The 15216-nt window shown below is 48.1% G+C and overlaps 1 protein-coding gene and 1 long non-coding RNA gene across 2 annotated transcripts in view; one reads left to right on the top strand and one right to left on the bottom strand.

Moving 5' to 3' along the window:
- The window catches only part of PITPNA (phosphatidylinositol transfer protein alpha), a 44882-nt gene extending 30755 nt beyond the window's left edge, over window positions 1-14127 (top strand). The window contains exons 11-12 of the mRNA XM_004058223.4: window positions 10453-10519; window positions 11584-14127. Of these exons, the coding sequence (XP_004058271.1) occupies window positions 10453-10497 (45 nt within the window). The 3' untranslated portion in view covers window positions 10498-10519; window positions 11584-14127. The remainder of the gene's footprint in view (window positions 1-10452; window positions 10520-11583) is intronic.
- Window positions 14020-15178, bottom strand: LOC109023846 (uncharacterized). The gene is made up of 2 exons (XR_002003307.3): window positions 15037-15178; window positions 14020-14398 (listed from the first exon to the last, which is right to left on the bottom strand). It is a non-coding gene; the product is annotated as an uncharacterized lncRNA (long non-coding RNA).
- Window positions 15179-15216: the final 38 nt, after the last annotated feature.

The following is a 15216-nucleotide window of genomic DNA, read 5'->3' as shown; positions in this document are numbered from 1 at the left end:
GCCAACATGGTGAAACCCTGTCTCTACTAAAAATACAAAAAATTAGCCAGGCGTGGTGGCGGACACCTGTAATCCCAGCTGCTCAGGAGGCTGAGGCAAGAGAATCGCTTGAACCCAGGAGGCAGAGGTTGCAGTGAGCAGAGATCATGCCATTGCACTCCAGCCTGGGCGACAGAGCAAGACTCTGTCTCGAGGAAAAAAAGAAAAAGAAAAGAAAATCTTTCTCCATTCCATGGAGAATCATGCCAAAAGCTTAGGTGATCACTGTCCTCCAGGATAACTGCAAATAGAAGAAACTCTCTTTGGAATTAGAATTTTAAAACTCATCTGCAGTGGGAGAGAAAGCAAGTCCACCTCATTGTGGTACATGTTGTGGTCTCTCCAGCAACTGTGCAGGACCTTTGTGTGCTGACTATGCTTGATGTGGCTTGCCTTTTTATTTTTTTGTCTATCTAAAAATATATGTTTCATCAAAGTTATATTTTGTAGTTTTAAAACTCAGCATCCCAGGATTATGAGTCCCACCCCTCAGAAGCAGCCCCTTGTAATCCCGATGGTTGTTTCTTCTGTTAATTACTTCCATACTTTCAAATAATCTATGCTGATGCTCTTAGTAGTTCTTTTTTTTTTTAAGAGGTGAGGTTGTGTTCTGTCACCCAAGCTGGAGTGCTTGGCGTCGTGCAGTGGCATGATCATAGCTCACTGCAGCCTCAAACTCCAGGCTCAAAATCCTTTTAATTTTTTTTTTTTTTTTTTTTTTTTTTTTTTTTTTTTTCTGAGACAGGGTCTCGCTCTGTCGCCCAGGCTGGAGTGCAGTGGCGCGATCTCGGCTCACTGCAAGCTCCACCTCCCTGGTTCACGCCATTCTCCTGCCTCAGCCTCCCCAGTAGCTGGGACTACAGGCGCCCGCCTGTACTCGGTAGTTACAGTGGGGGAACCTCTACCTCAGGGTACTCGGTAGTTACAGTGGGGGAACCTCTACCTCAGGGTACTCGATAGTTACATTCGGGGGCGGGAACCTCTACCTCAGGACTTCGAGTCTTTTTTTCGCAGAGGCTTCTCACTTTCCCTACAGAGGACTCCCCTGTCTCTTGCTGTGGGAGACAGGCAGGCAGCCAGCATTCTGGAGGCCACACTGAGGAAGGGTCCCAGTGGGCTCATTGTGCCATTGATTGGCTTTAACTTTAATTCCGTCGTATTCTGCCTCTTGCCCACCTTCCCCCTAGCAGCACCTGGGGTCCTGAGGTCAGGGTTCCCTCAGCGCTTCAGAGAGTGAACCTCCCGGCTTTTGCTGTGAAGGGAAGGAGGGTGGTTGCTTGACTTCCAGAGCAGGAGAAGGGAACACCAGGTCCTAACCGTTCTCCATTTGGACTTTCAAAAAGTCACCAGTTTTGAGCCACACCTGGTACTCCCATCTGCAGCGGGACCTGGTGCTTCCAGTTCCTGAGCCTTTGCAGAACCTGCAGCTCCTTCTCCACTCTCCATCCTCCAGGCACTTAGGTTCAGCTTTTGCTGCTCTGCAAATTAGCTACTGACTCTTCTGTCCTTTTTCCATCTCCCAAAAGGTTGTTAACTGGCTCTTACCTGCTGTGGTGTCCTCTGTTCTTGTTGTCTTCATAGTTTTTATCTTTTAAAATTCCTTTACTGTCATGTCATAGGGTTTGGGGGAGGAATAGAGATAGATGCCTGTCTTCCATGCACCGTGATGAACTGCACATTTGCAATAGGAATTATGACTGTTAGTCTCTAAGCCAGTACATAGTCGTCTAGTGCAGGCAGATTTTGTTTGTGAGTGATGAAGGGTCACTATAAGGCCACAGTCATCACTGCTGTCACTCTAATCCCTGTCCGGGTGGACCCACCATTCTTGAATGAGGCTTGAAGATTTGGGAAGCAAGGGATTGAGAGATTAGTTCTTTGCCCTAAAAAGAAAAAATTTCTGGAAATATGTGCCTGTAGGAAAGCAGTTTCTCTCTGTCTCTCTCTTTCTCCCCAACTTGCCTTTTTTCTCCCTTTCCCAAGCTCTTACTCTCTTAAGAGGCCCATAATCTGAAAAATGGAAGGAGGTATCTTAAAGGTCATTTGGTCCAATTATATGTTCAGTGCTTGAGTACTCTCTGAAGCTTCCCTACCAGCCTTTGCTTGATTACTGCCTGTAATGGGGAACTCACTATCTCCCAAATATGGTAGTAATAAAAATATTTGTATTATTAATAGAAGCTAACATTTATTGAGGACTTCCTGTGTGCCTATCACGTATGCTAAGTGTTTCACATGTATTACATCACCCAGTTTTCGTGGCAACCTGTAACACAGGTATTAGTTTCATTTTATAGATAAACTGTGGCTCACAGAAGTTAAGGACATTTTATAATTCACTGAACAAGTACCTCTTGGCCTTTGGCCATTAACTCTTTAGATAATGAGATTCAGAAAAGAGAATTCACTTAAAAAATTTTAAGAAAACTTGTTTTCTTTTTTTTTTTCTTTTGAAACAGAGTCTTGCTCTGTCACCCAGGCTGGAGTACAGTGGTGCAGTCTTGGCTCACTGCAACCTCCAACTCCCCAATTCAAGCAATTCTCATGTCACAGCCTCCTGAGTAGCTGGGACTACAGGTGCCCGCCACCACGCCTGGCTAATTTTTGTATTTTTAGTAGAGACAGGGTTTCCCCATGTTGCCCGGGCTGGTCTGGAACTCCTGAGCTCAGGTGACCCACCCGCCTCAGCCTCCCAAGGTGCTAGGATTACAATTGTGAGCCACTGTGCCCAGCCAAGAATCTAAAATTTTTTTTTTTTTTTTTTTTGAGACAGAACCTTGCTGTGTCACCCAGGCTGGAGTGGAGTGGCGCCAGGCTGGAGTGCACTGGCACAATCTCGGCTCACAGCAACCTCCACCTCCCAGGTTCTAGCAATTCTCCTGCCTCAGCCTCCCAAGTAGCTGGGACTAGAGGCGCCCGCCACTACACGCCACTAATTTTCTATTTTTAGTAGAGAGGGGGTTTCACCATGTTGGCCAGACTAGTCTCGAACTCCTGAGCTCAGGCAATGCACCTGCCTCGGCCTCCCAAAGTGCTAGGATTACAGGCGTGAGCCACCACGCCCAGCCTCTAAAACTTTCATAGGAGCTGCAGAGGCTGCAGGATCCCTATATGTGAAGGATGACACTGCACTCATGGAGCCTCTCTCTCTCTCTCTCTCTCTTTTTTTTTTTTTTTTTTTTTGAGATGGAGTCTCGCTCTGTCGCCCAGGCTGGACTGCAGTGGTGCAATCTTGGCTCACTGCAACCTCCGCCTCCCGGGTTCACACCATTCTTCTGCCTCAGCCTCCCAAGTAGCTGGGATTACAGGTGCGTGCCACCACGCCCGGCTAATTTTTGTATTTTTAGTAGAGATGGGGTTTCACCATGTTGGCCAGGATGGTCTTGAACTCCAGACCTCAGGTGATCCGCCTGCCTCAGCCTCCCAAAGTGTTGGGATTACAGGTGTGAGCCACCATGCCCAGGCACTCAGGGAGTCTTAATTCCCTCCAACCTGCTGGCAGTGATTGCAGACCATCTGGAACATCAGCCAACATCCCCAATTACGGAAGTAGCTTTGTTTTCTTTTCTTTTTTTTTTAAAGAGAGACAGTCTCGCTCTGTGGCCTAGGCTAGAGTGCAGTGCTGTGATCATAGCTCACTGCAGCCTTCAACTTCTGGGCTCAAGTGATCCTCCCACGTTAAGCTCCTAAGTAGCTAGGACTTCAGGTCCCACCACTACACCTGACTAATTTTTTTTAGAGACAAGATCTCAATATGTTGCTCAGGCTGGTCTTGAATTACTGGTCTCAAGTGATCCTCCCACCTTGGTTTCCCAAAGTGCTGGGATTACCATCATGAGCCACTATACCTGGCCCTGTTTTATTTTTAAATACAGTTTAAGGCACGGTGGCTCAAAAGCCTGTAATCCTAGCACTTTGGGAGGCTAAAGTTGGGCTGATCACCTGAGGTCAGAAGTTCAAGACCAGCCTGGCCAACATGGAGAAACCCCGTCTCTACTAAAAATACAAAAATCAGCCAGGTGTGGTGGTGTGCGCCTGTAATCCCAGCTACTTGGGAGGTTGAGACAGGAGAATCGCTTGAATCCAGGAGGCAGAAATTGTAGTGAGCCGAGATCACGCCGCTGCACTGTCCAGCCTTGGCGACAGAACAAGACAGGGTCTCACACTGTTGCCTAGGCTGGAGTATGGCAGCCTGAAACGCTTGGATTCAACTGATCCACCCACCTCAGCCTCCCAAGTAGCTGGGACTACAGGTGCAGGCCACCATGCCTACCTAATTTTTAAATTTTTTTTAATTTTTGTAGGATTTTTTAAATTTTTTAAATTTTGTAGGATCTTGCTATGTTGTCCAGGCTGGTCTCAAACTCCCAGCCACAAGTGATCCTTCCACCTCAGCCTCCCAAAGTGTTGGGATTGTAGGCGTGGGCCAACACACCCAGCCAGCTTCATTTCTGCACCGAACCTTTTATTTTGAAATGATTGAAAGATTCACTTGCAGTTATAAAAAATAACGTGGAAAGATCTATGTACCCTTTACCCAGTTTTTGCCAATGGTAACATCTTGCAAAACTATAGTACAATGTAATAACTCGGATATTAACATGACACTTTACTATTTTTTTAGATCAAAGGCGTATTTCATACTTAATGGTCAAAATGATTTTCAAAAGATAGAAAAAAATTTAAAAATAGAAGTCCAAATAACTAATAGATGAATACATAAATAAAAGTCTTCTTGTTTCAGCCCCTGGCCTCATTCCCTAGAGGAAACCACTGTTGAAAACAAAAACAAACCAGGGCTGGGCACGGTGGCTCACACCTGTAATCCCAGCACTTTGGGAGGCCGAGGCGGGTGGATCACCTGAGCCTGGGAGTTTGAGACAGCCTGAGTAACATGGAGAAACCCCGTCTACTAAAAATACAAGAAATTAGCCAGGCGTGGTGGTGAACGCCTGCAATCCCAGCTACTTGGGAGGCTGAGGCAGGAGAATCGCTTGAACCCAGGAGGCAGAGATTGCGGTGAGCCGAGATCGCACCATTGTACTCCAGCCTGGGCAACAGAGCGAAACTCTATCTCAGAACAAACCAACCAACCAGGATTGAAGTTTCTATTTTCCTATTTTCACATACACATTTTCTTCAGCCATATTAGGTGTGTATATATAGCCTACATTGGCTAAATCTGAGGAACACCACAAACATCAGATAAATCTCTCATGTCATGTAGGCCCCAGGAAACAGGAAATAAGCGTTCTTAGATCATTGTAAGACTGAAGTAATGGGCTGGGCGCGGTGGCTCACACCTATAATCCCAGCACTTTGGGAGGCTGAGGCAGGTGGATCATCTGAGGTCAGGAGTTCGAGACCAGCCTGGCCAAGATGGTGAAACCCCATCTACTAAAAATACAAAAATTAGTTGGATGTGGTGCACCTCTAATCCCAGCTACTTAGGAGGCTGAGACAGGAGAATCACTTGAACCCGGGAGGCAGAGGTTGCAGTGAGCCAACATCATGCCGCTGCATTCTAGCCTGGGTGACAGAGCAAGACTCCGTCTCAGAAAACAAACAAAGATTGAAGTAATGAATTTTATTTCAGTGGTACCCTCTGTGGGGAACCTCGTTTCTGACAGTAGGGGAAGCTATCATGTTCCTGGTAGGAGGTCGCATCTTATTTCAAGTGGTGGGAAAACAGGACCTGGCTTTGCATTAGTAACTGAAGCCAGGTGGTGAACTCTCAGCACGTGTAAGGATCCGGCTGAGAAGGAGCTTTGCTCCCATGATGTTAAATTCTCTGATTATTGAAAACTTTTGTAAATGGTCATTCGTGAGCAAACTGTCTTTTTTAAAATTCTATTATGAAAGAGTTTTAAACTTAACAGAAAATAGGCAAGAACAGTGCCAAGAACTCCTGTACACTCCTTTGCCCAGAAACTATTCCTTTAGAGCAAAGGCTACAGCCCAGGATCACACGCTTCACCCCATTCATCACAGCTCTCGTTTCTGTCCATCTGGTGCCGCTCCTCAGTTTTCCTGAACTTCCGCGATTTTGGCGTTTGTGGAGGTTATAGGCTGATCATTTTGTAGAATGTCTTTCAATGTGGATTTGCTGATGTTTCTGCACGATTAGACCCCACCTGTGTATTTGAAGCCTGAATGTCACAGACTCTGTTCTTTTTATCCTATTCTGTGTCTTTCTGTCCAGTTACTGGTGAGGTTACTGCTGTCCCCTTGAAGCACAAGGTGTTCCGGGTTTGTCTTGTTTTTTCATGACCCTGTAACTGGCCACATCTTCAAGGAGCGCTGCTTCCATATAGTGGAGAGGGGTGTTTGGAAATGAGATCTGGGTGCTGGTGTGCCTATTTCCACTAGGGTATTGCAGCTCCCAGACCTTCTCATAGGATAGAGCTAGGGGACTTGTACATTTATAGTTATTTCTGTATCTGTGTCATATATCATGTTCACACAAATGCATCTAATTCCAATCTAACATCACAGAGTTGTCTTTTAAAAATATGACAAGCTGGCCATGCGTGGTGCTCACGCCTGTCATCCCAGCACTTTGGGAGGCCAAGGCAGGCAGATCACCTGAGGTTGGGGGTTTAAGACCAGCCTGGCCAACATGGAGAAACCTCGTCTCTACTAAAAATAGAAAATTAGCCAGGCATGGTGGCACATGCCTGTAATCCCAGCTACTCGGGAGTTTGAGGCAGGAGAATCGCCTGAACCCGGGAGGTGGAGGGTGCAGTGAGCCAAGATCGCGCCACTGCACTCTAGCCTGGGCGACAGAGCGACAGAGTGAGACCTTGTCTCAAAAAAAAAAAAAAAAAAAAAAAGTTTCCCAGTGGAGAACTACTGCCAGAGATAGAATCTCCACAAAATGTGGCAGTATTAAATTTTCAGTGACTAGAATACAATTCTGAAGTGGGCTATGGCTTAAAATTCCAGTTCTTCAGAGCTTCTATACACATCTCCTTTGCTATAGGACAGTGTCTGGAACGAAAGAATAAAATAAACAACATTTGAAACAGGGTCTCAAATAATTTTTTACTGGCCGGGTGTGGTGGCTCATGTTTGTAATCCCAGCACTTTGGGAGGCTGAGGCGGGCGGATCATGAGGTCAGAAGTTTGAGACCAGCCTGACCAACATGATGAAACCCCGTCTCTACTAAAAATACAAAAATTAGCCAGGCGTGGTGGCGGACACCTGTAATCCCAGCTACTCAGGAGGCTGAGGCAGAAGGATCGCTTGAACCCAGGAGGCAGAGCTTGCAGTGAGCTGAGATGGTGCCACTGCACTCCAGCCTGGGCGACAGAGTGAGACTCTGTCTCAAAAAACAATAATAATTTTGTATTCTATAACATAAATAACATTTGGAACAGCGTCTCCAGTAATTTTCATCTCTACAAAGGCCCCGAATACTGAGTGCATACTCCACGTCAGGCAGTCTGCTCTGCTAAGTACACGAAAATCTCTTTTTTTTTTCTTTTTTGAGACAGAGTCTTGCTCTGCCGCCCAGGCTGGAGTGCAGTGGTGCGATCTCAGCTCACTGCAACCTCCGCCTCCCAGGTTCAAACGATTCTCCTGCCTCAGCGTCCCAAGTAGCTGGGATTACAGGTGCCTGCCACAATGCCCAGATAATATTTTTTGCATTTTTAGTAGAGATGGGGTTTTACCATGCTGGCCAGGCTGGTCTTGAACTCCTGACCGCACATCTTAAATCTTCATCACAATCCTATGTACTGTTATCTCTATTTTATTATTATAGAAATTGGGGCTTAGGCCATACCCGGTGGCTCAAACCTGTAATCCAAGCACTTTGGGAAGCTGAGGTGGGTGGATTGCTCGAGTCCAGGAGTGTGAGACCAGCCTGGGCAACATGGCAAAACTCTCTCTCTACAAAAAATACAAAAATTAGCCTGGCATGGTGATCGCACCACTGCACTCCAGCCTGAGTGACACAGTGAGACCCTGTCTCAAAAAAAAAAAAAAAAGGCCGGGCGCGGTGGCTCACGCCTGTAATCCCAGCACTTTGGGAGGCCGAGGCGGGTGGATCATGAGGTCAGGAGATCAAGACCATCCTGGCTAACACGGTGAAACCCCGTCTCTACTAAAAATACAAAGAATTAGCCGGGCGTGTTGGTGGGCACCTATAGTCTCAGCTACTTGGGAGGCTGAGGCAGGAGAATGACGTGAACCCGGGAGGCAGAGCTTGCAGTGAGCCAAGATTGTGCCACTGCACTCCAGCCTGGGTGACTGAGCGAGACTCCGTCTCAAAAAAAAAAAAAAAAAAGAAAAAAGAAAAAAACTGAGGCTTAGAGAGCATTGCAGTAACTTACTCAAGGTCATACAATTAGTGATGGAGTCAGAATACAATCCAGGCCAGGCGCAGTAGCTCATTCCTGTAATCCCAGCACTTTGGGAGGCCATGGCGGGAGGACTACTTAAGTCCAGGGGTTCGAGACTAGCGTGGGCAATACAATGAGACCCTGTCCCCACATACACCGAAAAAATAAAAAATCAGCCAGGTGGCTGGGTGCAGTGGCTCACGCCTGTAATCCCAGCACTTTGGGAGGCCAAGGCAGGCAGATCGTGAGGTTAGGAGATTGAGATCATCCTGACCAACATGGTGAAACCCCGTCCCTATTAAAATACAAAAAGAAAATTAGCCAGGCATGGTGGCGTGTGCCTATAGTCCCAGCTACTGGGGAGGCTGAGGCAGGGGAATTGCTTGAACCCGGGAGGCAGAGATTGCAGTGAGCCGAGATCACACCACTGCCATCCAGTCTGGCGACAGAGTGAGACTGTATCTCAAAAAAAAAAAAAAAAAAAAAACAAACAAACAACAAAAAAAAAACAGGCATGGTGGCACATGCCTGTAGTCCCAGCTTCTTGGGATGCTGAGGCAGGAGGATCACTTGAGCCAGGGGGTCGAGGCTGTAGTGAGCCGTGATTGCGCCACTGTACTCCATCCTGGGCAACAGAGCCAGACCCTGTCTCAAACAAAACAATACAGTCTAGGGAGTTTGATTCTAGGAGCTATGCTCTTAGGTGCTCAAAATTTGTTGAACATTATAAAGAACAAAAGTTGAGCAGAAAACTAATGGATAGTGAAGAAATACTTATTGACATTCTTCACATAGAATGGAGTTTTCAAATCAGAACTGATTTTAGAGAGATGACATCTACAGTATCCCCAGTGATGTCTTCTTCTGCCTGGAAGGTGCCAGTGACAGGGACCACTTGGTGCTTCCACAGACGCCCCCATCCTGTTTTCCAGCAGCCTTGCACGTCTGTGGATCTGAGACCTGCACCTGCACTTTCCACCTCTGCATCCTTGTGCCTAGTTCTGACACCACATTGTGTCCACCTTTAAACAGGTCAGGAAAGGGAAGTTCCGTCACTCTGCCGGGAACTCCTCTCCTGGAGAGCCACAGGATTTTCTCCCTCATTTCTCTCAGGTTTCGTCTCAAACCTCACATACAAGCTTCTGTAACTACCTAAAATAGCACTTACCCACAGTCATTCTGTATCCGAGCAGCCCACAGTCCTAGCTGACATAGATGAATGTTTGTTCTCTGCCCACCCTGCCCCAGAATATAAGCTCCTTGAGGAGAGAACTGGTCTGTTCAGTTCACAGCTAAATATTCCCAGCCCTCTGGAAGTTCCTAGCACTAAAGAGATGCCTCACTGAGGCTGGGCGCGGTGGCTCACGCCTGTAATCCAAGCACTTCAGGAGGCCAAGGCAGGCAGATCACCTGAGGTCAGGAGTTCAAGATCAGCCTGGCCAAAATGGTGAAACCCCGTCTCCCCTAAAAACACAAAAATTAGCTGGGCGTGATGGTGCATACCTGCAATCCCAGCTACTTGGGAGGCTGAAGCAGGATAATCGCTTGAATCCAGGAGGCAGAGGTTGCAGTGAGCCAACTTTGCGCCACTGCACTCCAGCCTGGGCGACAGAGCAAGACTCCTCACACACACACAAAAAGATGTTTCGTAAGTATTTGTTGAATGAATAAATGAATGAAACAGGGGCCAAGTGTGGTGGCTCACACCTATGCTGTAATCCCAGCACTTTGGGAGGTTGAGGCAGAGGATCGCGTGAGGCCAGGAGTCCAAGACCAGCCTGGTCAACATAGGAAGACCCCCCACACACACCTCTCTATCAAAAAAAAAAAAAAAAAAAAGGTGCTTCAAACACCGTGACACAAGAGAACTAGAAATCATGGATGGTGAGACCAGTGACACAGATCTGGAAATGTATGGCTTCGACTCCATATGCAGAATTCTTCTGTCCTTCCAGTGTCTTGCTTTTTACACAAAATATGCCCCACCCCACCTATGGGCAGGACTGAGAAGGCAGGAGTTCCATCAGCAGCAGGAGCCTTCCATTTGTCCTGCTTTTTCTGTTCCAGATGAGACAAAAGGACCCAGTGAAAGGAATGACAGCAGATGACTAAAGCCGCCTTTCCCCTCTGCACTGTACGTACCAAATTTCTCACTGTGCGTGTCACAGATGCTAAAATCAGTTTGGGTTTCAAGGCCTCAGCAGTTCACTATGGAGTCAGAAAACCTATTCCTCCTTCCCTCTAGTAATGATGGTTGCCACGCTCAATAGCTCTCCACTTCCACTAGGAGATTATGGCTATTGGGACATTTCAGGGACATTTTCCAAAGAACCACCCAGATAGAGACAATGGACAGGGAGAGTGGTAAGAAGTAGAGGGGGGTGGTGGATATAGAAGGGGAGTTCATCTGCTGCGAATCACTCCTCCTGTCTGGCAGCTTGATCCATCTCAAGTTGCAGCTGTCAGGTTGGGCACTCCCTGGCCTTCCCACGCCAGCGCCAGCTCCCAAAAGCTGCCATTACCTGCCCTTCCCCCTTGGAAAACTTGCTGGCCAGACAGCTTTTGTTAGCACCCACTGTTGTCTGGTGCTTCATTTCCTTCCTCTTTATACCCCCTGATCCCATACTAAGCTGCCCTCATCAGAGGTGGCATCTTTCAGATGCTGGGAGGGTGTTTCTGCCCAGGTCACAGGGCCCCATTGGGGGCCCCTTGTTTCATGTTGTCACTTTTCCCCAAGCCCCTTCCTTCCGTTAGCTCTCGGTGCTGGTTTCCCAGTGCCCTGTACACCACCCGAGTCATGGGATTCCAGCAGCTCAAAGCAGTCTTAATCACTGAATGAAAAACCTGGCTCTGCTCCCAATTAGGCTCAGAGAGAAAATTATTTTTACAAATAAAAACTGGCCTCTAACACTAAGAGGGTAAGGAGGGCCAGGGTCTCACCAGGAGTGATGCCAGGCCCTGCTTACTCTCCCTGCCCCATGTTCCTAAAGCAGCTTCTGGGAGGCAGGAGGGTGGAATTAGGTGGACTGCTGTGATGCCAGCTTCTCAGTCACTGCTCTGGGCCTCAGTGCCCTCCCCCACTCCCTTCCCCACCCACCCACTGGCTTCCCTCCTCCTCTTGAAATTATCCATTCAGGATGATTTACAGTGTTACTGTTTTCTCCTCTTGCTTCCTTAATACTTTCATTTTTCTTCTAGTTTTGCAAGACAGTGGTCAACAGGAAGACCCAGCAGCTCCACCCTCCCAAGTGACAGGCCATTTTCGGACGCAGCCGTTCTGTGCCCATTCTTCAGGCAACTTTCGATTCCTTACTGTAGCTAATTCTAGATGCCCTTCAATATTGTGAACAAATAGACCGTCTGGTGTTACAGAGCCCGCGTGTGCAGGAGCCTGCTCCTCCAAGATACGTGGCGTGTAGGTTGCTGTAGTTACAGCTCCTCCGTCTCTCCATTGTGTTCCGACCCATTTCTGCGTGTTCCCCCGACCTTTATTTCCAAGTGACATTTTCAGTCTTTCAAATAGCTGCCTTTTGTGATGTGGTGATTTAAATGATTTAAGTTCATTTGTTCTCAACCTTGGGATAAACTGAGGTATTTTGCTTCCTGGGAAGATCTTCGCAATTTTGAGTGCTCATGTGGGGAGCGGGGATGAGCTAAAGATACAGTGTTTCCCTGCCCCCCCACCGCTTCCACAAAATAGCAATGTGGTTTTGCAGCTCTGACTTCTGCACCCAGTAACCCATCGTTAGGGCACTCTAGCACTGTGGAGGTACCCAAGGCTCAGCCAGTCTCTATTTAAGAAAATTTAACAAATACGAGTAACCCTGTCCCAATCACTGAATCTCTAGTTACTACTCTTAGAAACACCTGTGGCTTCTTGGCCCTCCTGTTGCCCGCTCTGAATCTCTCTGCAGTCTACAAAATCGCCCCAGTCAACTCTCCACTTGGAGGGAATTGTCCAGTGTGGCCCCTAGAATTGAGTCACCCCCTAGATACCAACTGTCTGACCCCGAGGAGCTCTGTAAGTCCCTGCTCCTCCTCTTCCCTTTGGGGCTGGTGCTGCCACTCAGCAATAATCCTCTTTTCTCTGTGCTTTCTTAGGTCCCTGTCCTCTGTCTTTGAGGCTGGTTAGGACGCAAGAGTCCTGATCTTTCATGCTGCACAATATGAGCATGCAAAAAGCTTTTTCCAGCAGAACATGTTCCCTCGTCTCCAGTTGCCGGAAAGGAATTTGGGGATCAAGAACTTAGCTCGTCCTACCCCCATGTTGAGTTCTGCCCTGGAAAACCCAAAGCAAGTAGTGATCATAGTACAGAACCTGACCAAAGTAGGCTGGTGAGGAAGTCCAGGCTCCAGGGGAACAGACGCTGCCCAGTGTTCATAGCTTCCTACAACTTGACAGAGCCCGAGTTTGCCTCTTAGTGGGAGAATCAGAGAGCTGTAGTGTCACCTGACATTCCCCAAACCTTGTGAAGCACGTTGGCCTAAGTGTGCCGTGATCCCAGCCCACGCTAGCCTGGGTGCATCTGCTAATGGGAGACCAAATCTTTGTCCGGGAAGCAAGAAGTGGGTGGGAGAATGTATCCTGTTTTTGTCAGTTTGTTTGCCTTACTCATTTCTAAGTGCAATAAGGGAGTGTCTCACAGGATTGCACCTGTGACATCCTGATGGATGCTTCCCTGTGGCCCTCCTGGGGCAAGGGTGGACAGACTCAGACCCCCAGCATGGTTAGCGCTGACCTTCATTGAGGTCCCTTTGGAACCAGATGTCTTGTTACAGACACCTTCCTCTGTGTGAGTCTCCTCACCTTGAGGGGTCTTTAGTAATGCATCTGGGTAGCATCTCAACTGCTGGTAGCATTTATCTGACTTGGAAAGTTGGAGAAGAGGCATTCCTACTGGAGAAAAATGTCAGTGTTTTCCTATAAGCTCTGTGTTAGCTATTCATTATATTTGTGCTTAAAGATGTTCCTTCATTCATCAACTAGGGGAAGTCCAGATGCGGGTTATCTTGAAAGAAACAAACTGACATTCTAGGCAGACAGTTGATGTGGTCTGAGGGTCAGCAGCTGTTAGTCTCCTTCCTTTGGCTCTTGAGACCCACACATATCACTTTAGCCCTAACAAGGGCTCCTCCCACCTCCACCTGTTGCCCCAGTTGAAAAGCATCCATTATGAGCTGAGGTCAGCCTGGATCTGGAATTCCAGCCCACATAAACATAAAGGAGGATGTCCCTGGTCTGTTCCATCCCCACGGATGGTGTTGCTGCTGGGCAACAGTGTTGGCTTCTTTTAAGTACCCCCTTTCCTCCTCACCCACCTCCAAACTGACTAGCACTCAGAGGGACTTATGATAAAGGTTCAGCTCCAGGGGTAGTACCTGAGTGTGTGCCATGCCCCTTCAGACCAGCTGCTTCCATCAGAATTCCAGGGTCACAGCCCCAACAGAAGCAGCAGTGCCTCTGTAGGAGGGGTGCTGGGCTCTGGCCTTCTCATGCAGAGAGGTCCGGGACAGGGTCAGTATCGTGGGCATGTGTATAGCTTCCCAAGTTCTTTTACAGTCCCTGCTGGGACTCCCTGACTTACTTTGGTTGGTTCCTAGTGCTACTTCTTTTACAAACTACACTTTGTAGAATTGATTAGATTACCTTGTTTATTTAATGTGAGTTTGTGCCTTTTTGTCTCAATCTTCCAATACAGGTATATTGAGAAAAAAAGCAGTCTAATAAAATCCTAGACAGAACTTTCTGGAGTCCAGTTTGGTGATGTCCATTTTCCAACTGTATGTATCCTCAAACTTGCACTGATAACCGCCATTTTACCAGGGCAGGATTAGGAAGAGGTACAAAGGTGTGTCTGAAAATTTTTGCACGTGGATTTCTGCATATAATAGTCCCGTGTCAGTTTACTTATGCAAACATTGCACATCTGAATTGTAATTTGGCCGTTTCCTACTGACAGGATGTCCTTTTGCTTTTGTCTGCCTCCTCTTCACATCTTCCTCTTTATCCACCCTACCAAACAAGCAAAACATTTATTTAAAGTAGTTTTAGGCCGGGCGCGGTGGCTCACACCTGAAATCGCAGCACTCTGGGAGGCCGAGGCGGGTGGATCACCTGTGGTCAGGAGTTCGAGACCAGCCTGACCAACATGGCGAAACCCCATCTCGGCTAATTTTTTTTTTTTTTTTTTTTTTTTTGAGACGAAGTCTCGCTCTGTCGCTCAGGCTGGGGTGCAGTGGCGCAATCTCGGCTCACTGCAGCCTCCACCTCCCGGGTTCAGGCGATTCTCCTGCCTCAGCCTCCCGAGTAGCTGGGATTAACAGGCGCGCGCCATCAAGCCCAGCTAGCCTTTGTATTTTTAGCAGAGACGGGGTTTCACCATGTTGGCCAGGCTGGTCTTAAACTCCTGACCTCAAGTGATCCGCCCGCCTCGGCCTCCCAAAGTGCTGGGATTACAGGCATTGAGCCACCGCGCCCCGGCCTACGTTTCATTTATTGACGGCTAATTCTGTAGGAGTCCAGGAATCCCCAAACGTCCCATATGCAATAGGTAATCCAATAAGTTCGGAGCAGAAAGCCGCCTGAAAGTGGGCGTGGAGAACGGAGGCGCTCCCGCAGTAGCGTAAGCGCCACGGGAATGGGGAGATTACCTGCAGCCGGGGGGCGGGGGAGACCGGATCCCAGGCAGGACAGTGGCTAGGCTGCGTGTCCCCACCCCCGACCCTCGTTTGACCCCTGGGTCTCTGGATGGCGGGGAACCGGGGCGAAGACAGCACAAGGACGGAGCCCTCGGATCCCTCACGAGTGGGGCAGAGGCTGCGGCGGTGGCG

The sequence above is a fragment of the Gorilla gorilla genome, chromosome 19 (assembly GCF_029281585.2).
Source record: "Gorilla gorilla gorilla isolate KB3781 chromosome 19, NHGRI_mGorGor1-v2.1_pri, whole genome shotgun sequence".
Lineage (NCBI taxonomy): Eukaryota > Metazoa > Chordata > Mammalia > Primates > Hominidae > Gorilla > Gorilla gorilla.
This window is presented reverse-complemented; position numbering and strand designations above follow the sequence as displayed.